The sequence below is a fragment of the Pleurodeles waltl genome, chromosome 5, assembly GCF_031143425.1.
Source record: "Pleurodeles waltl isolate 20211129_DDA chromosome 5, aPleWal1.hap1.20221129, whole genome shotgun sequence".
NCBI lineage: Eukaryota > Metazoa > Chordata > Amphibia > Caudata > Salamandridae > Pleurodeles > Pleurodeles waltl.
In genome coordinates this window covers 70,413,814-70,426,949 of record NC_090444.1, presented here as the reverse complement: position 1 = coordinate 70,426,949, position 13,136 = coordinate 70,413,814, and the positions used below count along the sequence as shown (strand labels likewise).

The 13,136-nt window shown below is 47.6% G+C and overlaps 1 protein-coding gene across 5 annotated transcripts in view; it reads left to right on the top strand.

Annotated features, from left to right (window-relative positions):
* Nucleotides 1-13,136, top strand: part of CAD (carbamoyl-phosphate synthetase 2, aspartate transcarbamylase, and dihydroorotase) — a 617,432-nt gene that overhangs the window by 213,408 nt on the left and 390,888 nt on the right. For all 5 annotated transcript variants that reach the window (XM_069233593.1, XM_069233597.1, XM_069233596.1 and 2 more), the window contains exon 27: nt 8,265-8,346. In XM_069233593.1, coding sequence (XP_069089694.1) covers nt 8,265-8,346 — 82 coding nt within the window. The remainder of the gene's footprint in view (nt 1-8,264; nt 8,347-13,136) is intronic.

Here is a 13,136-nt window from a genome sequence, read left to right as displayed (position 1 = left end):
GTGGGGGGTAACTGCAACAGGGAGCCATTTCTTTACACTGCTCTGGCGTGAAACTGCACAAAAGACAGGGGAGTGGTCACTCCTGCCCCCTCCCCTGTCCAGTTCCTCCCCTAGGGAGATGCACAGAGCTCTGCCACGTGGCCACTTGATTCTGCCATCTTGAAACTAAGATATGCAGAGGCCCCTGGAAGCATCTGACTGGTTATGCCAGGTAAATGACGTCCCTGACCCCCTCTGATAGGTAGGTCAACTTAGAGAGTGACCAACATCTTTTTAGGCTGGTGGGGTCTTCTGTCCCATGGACATCGAAAGGCTCTGCATCACAGGTGGTTGGTCTGTGGCCTCCTCTGGGTCCTGCTTGTCTTCTGACCAGCTTGGGAGACACTGGGCCTCTGCTCCTGCCACTGGACTGGAACCGCTATGCACCGCAACTGATGCTTTTTCCAAGGCTTGTTGACTCTTCCTCCAAGAGATCTTCAGGTGCTAAGAAGTCCCGGTCTCCACCACTCTGCAACTCGAAGATCGACCCCTGTCCTGCAACTCCAGTGACACTGGACTTCTGTTTTGTTGTGCTGCTGAGGCCTCCTTGTTGACTCCCTGTGCCTGTCCCCTGTGGGTCACTTGTGGGAGTTCCAACAACTTCTGCTGCCCTTCCTACGTACTGAGGGCCAGCCCTGACTCCCCCTCAAGGGTCCACAAAACTTTGTAAATACATCTTTAGCTCCTGCTTGCGTTTGCCAGTGCTTGTTAGTAACCTGGTGTTCGATGGCATCTGTCGCTGTAGATACGCATGTTTTGCATAGCTCGCCATCTGGTGTTGGGCCGGAGTGTTACAAGTTGTTTTTCTTCGAAGAAGTCTTTCGAGTCACGGGACCGAGTGACTCCTCCTTTTGTGTCCATTGCGCATGGGCGTCGACTCCATCGTCGATTGTTTTTTTTCCGCCATCGGGTTCGGACGTGTTCCTGTCGCTCCGAGTTTCGGAACGGAAAGATAGCTAATTTCGGAAGATTTTCGTCGGTATTGTTGCGTTCGGGATCGGCGTAGTTAGATTCAACACCGCATCGAAGAGCTCCGGTGCCCTTCGGGGTAGTTTTTCGATCCCCCGTCGGGGCCTGGTCGGCCCGACCGCGTGCAGAAGAACGCCGATGGAACGGACCCCGTTCCGTTTCTGTCCCAAATGCCACAACAAGTACCCCTATACAGACCAACACTTGGTCTGTAACCTGTGCCTGTCACCTGAGCACAGTGAAGACACCTGCGAGCCCTGTCGTACGTTCCGGTCCCGAAAAACACTCCGAGACCGTCGAGCCAGAAGACTTCAAATGGCGTCCGCGCCGACAGCCCACCGAGAGTTCGAGGAACAAGAAGAGGAAGGTACCTTCTCGATCCACGAATCGGACTCCGAGGAATTCGATGACCCACGAACCCGTGAGTAAGACGTCGAAAACAACACATAAGAAGATTGACAAGGCCCAGGGGACGCCACTGCCACCAGGCCATGGCTCGACCCATAAATTCGGTGACCGACCGTCGGCACCGAAAAAGGCCCAAACAGTGCCGAGACCGTCCGACTCCGGTCGAGACACCGGCACGCAGCCTTCTCGGGACCGAGAAAGTGCTGGAGACAAGCATCGACACTGAGATAGCGGTGTAGACACGGCTCGACGCCGAGACAGCGGCACCGACGAAGATCGACGCCGAGAGGTTTCGGCCCCGAAAAAGAGAAAAGTCAGCTCGGAGCCGAAAAAAGATGCAGACAGGGTTTCGGTGCCAAAACAACCTGCAACCGACCCAGTTTCAGGCTCTTATACAGAGGAGCAATCACTAACCTCCCAAATGCGAAAGCATAGGTTCGAGGAAGAGCTGCAATCTACCGATGTAGACCATACGCAAAAGCGTATTTTCATACAGGAGGGAACAGGGAAAATAAGCACCCTTCCCCCTATTAGAAGAAAGAGAAGACTGGAGTTCCAAACTGAACAAACACCACAAACAAAGGTGGTGAAGAAGGTTACTCCACCACCTGTAATTCACGTCTCACCAGCACAAACTCCATCACATTCCCCAGCTCACACCACCATGAGCCAGGGTGACCAGGATCAGGACGCATGGGACTTATACGACGCCCCAGTGTCAGATAACAGCCCGGAGGCATACCCTACGAAGCCATCTCCACCAGAGGACAGCACTGCGTATTCTCAAGTGGTGGCTAGAGCAGCACAATTTCACAATGTAAGCCTCCACTCAGAACAGGTCGAGGATGACTTTTTATTCAACACCCTCTCCTCCACCCACAGCTCCTACCAAAGCCTGCCTATGCTCCCTGGTATGCTCCGGCACGCAAAAGAAATTTTTAAGGAGCCGGTCAAAAGTAGGGCAATCACACCAAGAGTGGAAAAGAAGTATAAGGCGCCCCCTACAGACCCTGTTTTCATCACTGCACAGCTGCCACCAGATTCTGTCGTTGTAGGAGCAGCTAGGAAAAGGGCCAACTCCCACACATCTGGGGATGCACCACCCCCAGATAAGGAAAGCCGCAAGTTCGATGCAGCTGGAAAGAAAGTCGCAGCACAGGCTGCAAACCAGTGGCGCATAGCAAACTCTCAAGCACTACTTGCGCGCTATGACAGAGCCCATTGGGATGAGATGCAACACCTCATTGAACATGTACCCAAAGACCTACAAAAGAGGGCAAAACAAGTGGTTGAGGAAGGTCAAAACATTTCAAACAACCAGATACGCTCCTCCATGGACGCAGCAGACACAGCTGCAAGGAAAATTAATACATCTGTGACCATCAGAAGGCATGCATGGCTACGAACGTCTGGGTTTAAACCAGAGATACAGCAGGCAGTTCTCAATATGCCTTTCAATGAAAAAGAACTGTTCGGTCCAGAAGTGGACACGGCGATAGAAAAACTTAAAAAGGACACGGACACTGCTAAAGCAATGGGCGCACTCTACTCCCCGCAGAGCAGAGGAAACTACGGCACCTTCCGCAAAACACCCTTTAGAGGGGGGTTTCGGGGTCAGGCCACACAAGCCAGCACCTCACAGGCAACACCGTCCAGTTACCAGGGACAGTACAGAGGAGGCTTTCGGGGCCAATACAGAGGAGGGCAATTCCCTAGGAATAGGGGAAAATTTAAAAGCCCCAAAACCCCTACAACTAAGCAGTGACTCACATGTCACTCATCCCCTCCACACAACACCAGTGGGGGGGAAGAATAGGTCATTATTACAAGGCATGGCAGGAAATCACTACAGACACTTGGGTTCTAGCAATTATCCAACATGGTTATTGCATAGAATTTCTACAATTCCCTCCAAACATACCTCCAAGAGCACAGAATTTATCACAACATCATTCCCAGCTCCTGGAGACAGAAGTTCAAGCACTATTGCAAAAGAATGCAATCGAATTAGTATCAAACACACAAATAAACACAGGAGTTTATTCACTGTACTTCTTAATACCAAAAAAGGACAAGACGCTAAGACCAATCCTAGACCTCAGAATAGTAAACACATACATCAAATCAGACCACTTTCACATGGTCACACTACAAGAAGTGTTACCATTGCTGAAACTACACGACTACATGACAACCTTAGACCTCAAAGATGCGTATTTCCATATACCGATACATCCATCGCACAGGAAATACCTAAGGTTTGTATTCAAAGGAATACATTACCAATTCAAAGTATTGCCTTTCGGTTTAACAACAGCACCAAGAGTCTTTACAAAATGTCTAGCAGTAGTCGCTGCACACATCAGAAGGCAGCAAATACATGTATTCCCGTATCTAGACGACTGGCTAATCAAGACCCATTCGTTAGCGAAGTGCTCACACCACACAAATCAAATCATACAAACCCTCTACAAACTAGGGTTCACCGTCAACTTCGCAAAATCAAACATCCTGCCGTGCAAGGTACAACAGTACCTAGGAGCCATAATAAACACAACAAAAGGAGTAGCCACTCCAAGTCCACAAAGAATTCAAAACTTCAACAACATCATACAACGCATGTATCCAACACAAAAGATACAAGCAAAGATGATATTACAACTCCTAGGCATGATGTCTTCATGCATAGCCATTGTCCCGAACGCAAGACTGCACATGAGGCCCTTACAACAGTGCCTAGCATCACAATGGTCACAAGCACAGGGTCACCTTCTAGATCTGGTGTTAATAGACCGCCAAACTTACCTCTCGCTTCTATGGTGGGACAATATAAATTTAAACAAAGGGCGGCCTTTCCAAGACCCAGTGCCACAATACGTAATAACAGATGCTTCCATGACAGGGTGGGGAGCACACCTCGGTCAACACAGCATACAAGGACAATGGAACGTACATCAAACAAAACTGCATATAAATCACCTAGAACTGCCAGCAGTTTTTCAAGCACTAAAGGCTTTCCAACCAATAATAGTTCACAAATACATTCTCGTCAAAACAGACAACATGACAACAATGTATTATCTAAACAAGCAAGGGGGGACACCCTCAACGCAGTTGAGCCGGTTGGCACAAAAAATATGGCATTGGGCAATTCACAACCAAATTCGCCTAATAGCACAGTTTATCCCAGGGATTCAGAATCAACTCGCAGACAATCTCTCTCGAGATCATCAACAGGTCCACGAATGGGAAATTCACCCCCAAACTCTGAACACTTACTTCAAGCTCTGGGGAACACCTCAAATAGACTTGTTTGCGACAAAAGAGAACGCAAAATGCCAAAACTTCGCATCCAGATACCCACACAGGCAGTCCCAGGGCAATGCCCTATGGATGAACTGGTCAGGGATATTTGCCTACGCTTTTCCTCCTCTCCCTCTCCTTCCTTATCTGGTAAACAAACTCAGTCAAAACAAACTCAAACTCATATTAATAGCACCAACTTGGGCAAGGCAACCCTGGTACACAACGCTGCTAGACCTATCAGTAGTACCACACATCAAACTGCCCAACAGGCCGGATCTGCTAACACAACACAACCAACAGATCAGGCACCCAGATCCAGCATCGCTGAATCTAGCAATCTGGCTCCTGAAATCCTAGAATTCGGACACTTACAACTTACACAAGAGTGTATGGAAGTCATAAAGCAAGCCAGAAGGCCATCCACCAGGCACTGCTATGCAAGTAAATGGAAGAGGTTTGTTTGCTACTGCCATATTAATCAAATCCAACCATTACACGCAACTCCAAAAGATGTAGTAGGTTACTTGCTTCACCTACAAAAATCTAACCTAGCTTTCTCTTCCATTAAAATACAACTTGCAGCAATATCTGCATACCTGCAGACTACCTATTCAACTTCCCTATATAGGATACCAGTCATTAAAGCATTCATGGAGGGCCTTAAAAGAATTATTCCACCAAGAACACCACCTGTTCCTTCATGGAACCTAAATGTTGTCCTAACTAGACTTATGGGTCCACCTTTTGAACCCATGCACTCCTGCGAAATACAGTTCCTAACCTGGAAGGTCGCATTTCTCATCGCCATTACTTCCCTAAGAAGAGTAAGCGAGATTCAGACGTTTACAATACAAGAACCTTTTATACAACTACACAAGAATAAGGTCGTCCTAAGGACTAATCCTAAATTTTTACCAAAGGTTATTTCACCGTTCCATTTAAATCAAACAGTGGAACTTCCAGTGTTCTTACCACAGCCAGATTCAGTAGCTGAGAGGGCACTACATACATTAGATGTCAAAAGAGCATTAATGTATTACATTGACAGAACAAAGAACATCAGAAAGACTAAACAACTATTTATTGCATTCCAAAAACCTCATGCAGGAAACCCAATATCAAAACAAGGTATAGCCAGATGGATAGTTAAATGCATCCAAATCTGCTACCTTAAAGCTAAACGACAGCTGCCCATTACACCAAGGGCACACTCAACCAGAAAGAAAGGTGCTACCATGGCCTTTCTAGGAAACATCCCAATGCAAGAAATATGTAAGGCAGCCACATGGTCTACGCCTCACACATTCACCAAGCACTACTGTGTAGACGTGTTATCCGCACAACAAGCCACAGTAGGTCAAGCCGTATTAAGAACATTGTTTCAGACTACTTCCACTCCTACAGGCTGAGCCACCGCTTTTGGGGAGATAACGGCTTACTAGTCTATGCAAAACATGCGTATCTGCAGCGACAGATGCCATCGAACTGAAAATGTCACTTACCCAGTGTACATCTGTTCGTGGCATCAGTCGCTGTAGATTCGCATGTGCCCACCCGCCTCCCCGGAAGCCTGTAGCAGTTCGGAAGTTACCTTCAACTATTTGTATATATATCATTTCAACCTTAAATAGGTACATACTTAGTCACTCCATTGCATGGGCACTATTACTACAATACAACTCCTACCTCACCCTCTGCGGGGAAAAACAATCGAAGATGGAGTCGACGCCCATGCGCAATGGACACAAAAGGAGGAGTCACTCGGTCCCGTGACTCGAAAGACTTCTTCGAAGAAAAACAACTTGTAACACTCCGGCCCAACACCAGATGGCGAGCTATGCAAAACATGCGAATCTACAGCGACCGATGCCACGAACAGATGTACACTGGGTAAGTGACATTTTCATTGTCACTGACCCTCCTGCAATCCGGCGATCGTTGAGGGACAGCTTATAATAGACTCCTGGGATCTTCTGCTGGTCCTGGACCCCACAGCTTGACTTTTTCCTCCACAGACTTGCAGGCACTTTACCTCTAGGAGAGTAGACATTGCTAACTGCACCACCTAGGTACCTCCAAGGGTGCTGGACTCTGTCCCCTTCCTTTTCAGGTCCTCCACGTCGGAATCCGTCCCTGGGTTCCACCGCCTGGTCTACAGGTTGCATCAGCAGCCGGACAATCTGAGGCTTCCATTGCCTTCAGTGAGAGTCTCTTCTCCCCTCTGCATCTAGGTCCCTGGCTTCTGTATCCTGAGGTGGGGGCACTCTCCAACCTTCCACTTGTGTGCCGGTTTCCTCGGGTCCACTGGGAAGGGTCCTGAAACACACTAACTCCAACCACTACTTCCGTATGCTAGCCTATGGGACGACGGTGTAGGTAGCCCCTCTGCACCTGGACGCTGGGAACATTTCCAGTACTTACCTCTGGTGTTTTCATCCTTCCCCTGCTCCTAGCTAACTACCATACTCGCCTTAGTTGGGTTCACTATTTCACATTCCACTTAGTGTATGGTTTGCCCTCCCCCCCCCCCCCAATATAGTCCTGTATTTTTATGCTATTTCTGCTTGTTATTTTATGTATATATTGTGTAAATATCTCCAAAGGGAGATATACCAATGCTAGTCTAGTAGTATTGCTGTAACATAGAATCATGCTCTCCTCAGCTACCCCTAGTGAGCTTTCGCTATCTGGACACATTCACTACCACAAAGGGTTGCCTGGACTCAGTATAGGGTGCCACACAATAGGTGTACACAATAAACTGATCTAGCCACCTATACCGCTTACTGGCTCTGTGTGTGCAGTAAATGCTTAGCACTATCCTCTGATGAGCCTAACTGCCTACCCACACTACCACAAAATAGCGCTTTTAGGGTTATTTCAACCCCTGTCAATCGATAAGGGTCGCTTTGGACTATCTGCAGTGTTTCCTTACATTTGAATAACCAGTTTCCTACAAAAGGTACTTGTTTTACTTAACTATAAAGGATATGAGGCTGAGTGGGCCTACCCTATAATTCAGCTTATGATCAGAGGTCAAGCACACCCCACAGAGGTATCACCTCAAGAGTGTTGAAAGAAAGACTGGTAGATGTGGAGATTTATACATGTCCTATCTTCCCATGAGATGCAACGTTACACATTAATTCCCTAGTGCATATTTAGAAATCCCCCAATGGCATGAAACAGAGTAAAAATGGAGCAGCTGCATGTGGCATTATAGGGTAGTTGTTGAAAAATCATTGCCTATACACCCTTTGACGATGCACTTCAATTAACTTGACTTTAATTAGGATGCACTAAATGATAGAAGTTTGCAAAGCATGCAAAACTATAATGTCTTCAAACCACGGAACAATTATTAAAGGTAAATACCTATTCTCTTCTTGCCTGAATGAGATGATAAACCACTGAGGATTGTGCTTCACAGTAGAGAACTAGCCCCTTGAGATGGTATCCTTAAAGTCAAATTTTACTTCTTTCCTTGAACGACTGATGATACAAGACTTTGGCTTTACAGTGTGAATTTTGCCTCTGCTTAGGCGCTGCGACAGATTGGGGCGGCTCCTCCAGTGAAGACGCATGTGGACTGTATGACATCTCAGAAGCTCATTCGTCTGCCAGGTATGTGAGTCGTCAAGGTGTGCAGTGATCCCTGGGTACATCCATGATCTTTTGGGTCTGTTGGGGCCAACAATCTGATTGTGTCGTGATGGGGTGTAAAACTGAAGTGCAAGTGATAAATTTACTCTCATGTCCCATGTTGTCTTGCGTTTATAAAAACTGGATGAAATTATCTAGGTGAATTTTATTAATTTACTCCTCCTGTCTGCTCAAGAGTCTGGGATAATAGCCAGAATAGAATCCGGAGCAAGAACCACCAATGCGGTGAATAACATAATAGCATTTGGCAACTAAACAAACGGAACACCATTGACACCGAAATGTTAACTGTGTGTTGCAAATCAGTACATCAAACAAATGGCGATGGACAGTCGCCAAACTTGTCTTTGAATGAAAACAAACGATGGTGACAGTTTGGGCCAAACTGATTTGCATATGGTAATGGCACAGTGGGTGAAAACCCATGGACTGGGATGTGCCCTGAGCGTGCATCGGTGGCTGTGATGCAAGCATCCCTTCCACCATGTTTCTTGCAGTAGATGTCTTAAGTATGACTGGTATTCCCAGGCATGGATTCTGTGCTGATTGTGCCGCAGGACTAAGCTATATTTCACTGAAGAGAGTTAAGCAGGTTAAGCAGGTTGAGCTGCTCTGGGAGTGCTTCTGTTCTCACCTGGAGGAGCCTGGCCTTGAAGTTCTGGCTGGACTGTTCCTGTTACAGCAAAATCAAGACTGATATGTATGTGTCAGTTTTTCAGTCTAAAGTGACAAAGTGGGTAAGAAATGATGGTCTGGTATTTGGCTCCATGCTATTGCCCCTGGCTGAGATTTATTTCAAGCATTTCTTCCATCAGCTTATTTGTTGCAGGAACTGATTGATAGGCCACAAATATGCTTTGTCAATTTGGGAAGCTTTTTTTTCTACATAGACCGGATAGTTGCTAGACGTAGATAAGTTACTGATACACTTGAGCTAGTTATTGGTGCTGAATTGCAGTTTGGTAAGATTGTAAAATAAGAATCCGTTTGAACGTCCATGAGAATTCTTACCTTTCTACTACTAGATCATCTGTAGTGTCTGATGGAGAGTCACGGGAAAGCTGGGTGGCAAGGCATAAGATACACACAGTCTCTGGTGGGTATGTACCTGGCTCGTGCACATGGGACATGAGTCTTACTGGCACAGAACTGAGCTGATCTTGGAATGGCCGTTTTGGCACTGCATGTTGCTCGTAGTGTCCATAGTTTTATTTGACAGATAAATACAGTAAGTACCCACTTGCTTCGTGAAGAGCTTTATCCATTTACTCCAGAAATATCTGCTTTTATTCGTGGAGACCACAGCCCTGCTGCTCTTCACAGTGTGAATAAATTGTCTGTGCTCCTGGTTGTATAGTCCTCATCATGAGCCCTTTAATATTATCTAAGAGCGAGTCCTTCTTTTGACTCCAAAGATTCCAGTCTGCTGCATCACGATGTTACAAGATACAACACCAAGCAACTGGTTCATTCCTTATACAGCTGGTGACTTACTAAACCACACCTGCGTTGATTGTAGAGTTACATATCAAAAATCTTAATGCCATTGTATAGTGTAAGGAAATGCCTCCTTGGCATGGTTGCCCCCTGACTTTTTGCCTTTGCTGATGCTATGTTTACAATTGAAAGTGTGCTGAGGCCTGCTAACCAGGCCCCAGCACCAGTGTTCTTTCCCTAACCTGTACTTTTGTATCCACAATTGGCAGACCCTGGCATCCAGATAAGTCCCTTGTAACTGGTACTTCTGGTACCAAGGGCCCTGATGCCAAGGAAGGTCTCTAAGGGCTGCAGCATGTCTTATGCCACCCTAGAGACCTCTCACTCAGCACAGACACACTGCTTGCCAGCTTGTGTGTGCTAGTGAGAACAAAACGAGTAAGTCGACATGGCACTCCCCTCAGGGTGCCATGCCAGCCTCTCACTGCCTATGCAGTATAGGTAAGACACCCCTCTAGCAGGCCTTACAGCCCTAAGGCAGGGTGCACTATACCATAGGTGAGGGTACCAGTGCATGAGCATGGTACCCCTACAGTGTCTAAACAAAACCTTAGACATTGTAAGTGCAGGGTAGCCATAAGAGTATATGGTCTGGGAGTCTGTCAAACACGAACTCCACAGCACCATAATGGCTACACTGAAAACTGGGAAGTTTGGTATCAAACTTCTCAGCACAATAAATGCACACTGATGCCAGTGTACATTTTATTGCAAAATACACCCCAGAGGGCACCTTAGAGGTGCCCCCTGAAACTTAACCGACTGTCTGTGTAGGCTGACTAGTTCCAGCAGCCTGCCACACCAGAGACATGTTGCTGGCCCCATGGGGAGAGTGCCTTTGTCACTCTGAGGCCAGTAACAAAGCCTGCACTGGGTGGAGATGCTAACACCTCCCCCAGGCAGGAGCTGTGACACCTGGCGGTGAGCCTCAAAGGCTCACCCATTGTCACAGCCCAGCAGGGCACTCCAGCTTAGTGGAGTTGCCCGCCCCCTCCGGCCACGGCCCCCACTTTTGGCGGCAAGGCTGGAGGGAACAAAGAAAGCAACAAGGAGGAGTCACTGGCCAGTCAGGACAGCCCCTAAGGTGTCCTGAGCTGAAGTGACTCTAACTTTTAGAAATCCTCCATCTTGCAGATGGAGGATTCCCCCAATAGGGTTAGGATTGTGACCCCCTCCCCTTGGGAGGAGGCACAAAGAGGGTGTACCCACCCTCAGGGCTAGTAGCCATTGGCTACTAACCCCCCAGACCTAAACACGCCCTTAAATTTAGTATTTAAGGGCTACCCTGAACCCTAGAAAATTAGATTCCTGCAACTACAAGAAGGAGGACTGCCTAGCTGAAAAACCCCTGCAGAGGAAGACCAGAAGACGACAACTGCCTTGGCTCCAGAAACTCACCGGCCTGTCTCCTGCCATCCAAAGATCCTGCTCCAGCGACGCCTTCCAAAGGGACCAGCGACCTCGACATCCTCTGAGGACTGCCCCTGCTTCGAAAAGACAAGAAACTCCCGAGGACAGCGGACCTGCTCCAAGAAAGGCTGCAACTTTGTTTCCAGCAGCCTTGAAAGAACCCTGCAAGCTCCCCGCAAGAAGCGTGAGACTTGCAACACTGCACCCGGCGACCCCGACTCGGCTGGTGGAGATCCAACACCTCAGGATGGACCCCAGGACTACTCTGATACTGTGAGTACAAAAACCTGTCCCCCCTGAGCCCCCACAGCGCCGCCTGCAGAGGGAATCCCGAGGCTTCCCCTGACCGCGACTCTCTGAAACCTAAGTCCCGACGCCTGGAAAAGACCCTGCACCGCAGCCCCCAGGACCTGAAGGACCGGACTTTCACTGGAGAAGTGACCCCCAGGAGTCCCTCTCCCTTGCCCAAGTGGAGGTTTCCCCGAGGAAGCCCCCCCTTGCCTGCCTGCAGCGCTGAAGAGATCCGTTGATCTCTCATAGACTAACATTGCGAACCCGACGCTTGTTTCTACACTGCACCCGGCCGCCCCCGCGCTGCTGAGGGTGAAATTTCTGTGTGGGCTTGTGTCCCCCCCCGGTGCCCTACAAAACCCCCCTGGTCTGCCCTCCGAAGACGCGGGTACTTACCTGCAAGCAGACCGGAACCGGGGCACCCCCTTCTCTCCATTCTAGCCTATGCGTTTTGGGCACCACTTTGAACTCTGCACCTGACCGGCCCTGAGCTGCTGGTGTGGTGACTTTGGGGTTGCTCTGAACCCCCAACGGTGGGCTACCTTGGACCAAGAACTGAACCCTGTAAGTGTCTTACTTACCTGGTAAAACTAACAAAAACTTACCTCCCCCAGGAACTGTGAAAATTGCACTAAGTGTCCACTTTTAAAGTAGCTATTTGTCAATAACTTGAAAAGTATACATGCAATTGAAATGATTCAAAGTTCCTAATGTACTTACCTGCAATACCTTTCAAACAAGATATTACATGTTAAATTTGAACCTGTGGTTCTTAAAATAAACCAAGAAAAGTTATTTTTCTATAACAAAACCTATTGGCTGGATTTGTCTGAGTGTGTGTACCTCATTTATTGTCTATGTGTATGTACAACAAATGCTTAACACTACTCCTTTAATAAGCCTACTGCTCGACCACACTACCACAAAATAGAGCATTAGTATTATCTCTTTTTACCACTATTTTACCTCTAAGGGGAACCCTTGGACTCTGTGCATGCTATTCCTTACTTTGAAATAGCACATACAGAGCCAACTTCCTACATATAGGAAGCTGGCCCTTTGTGGTAGGTGAATACCGTGGTTCCCCAGTGAGTGGACAGGGCTCGCTGTGCTATCCCAAAGTGCTCTATTTAGCGGTAGTGTTATCAAGCAGCCTCTGGCTTTACACAGAGGAGTGTAAGACATCCACAAAGACACACAGTAGTCAATAAATGACGCACGACTCAGAGAAGATCCACTCCAATTTCTATAAATAGCGAGTATCTTTATATATGTTTAGCCATTAGAGAAAAATCGCTCAGGTAGGTACGTTTTGAAATAGCAATTGTTTTCACTTTAAAAAGTGGGCACTATAATTTGAGTTCTGCAATGTTATCCCGTGGGAGGAAAAAAGTTCTGCAAACAGGTAGAGTACAGCAGCTTACAAGACCAATCTCTTGGGGTTAGGATGAATAGTGGGAAACGTCCAAGGCGGCACCCACAGTGTACCCTCAGCGGCAAGGGGGTGGCAGAGTGCAAAACAGCATCGGGTGCCAGATGCGTTCCTATGGAGA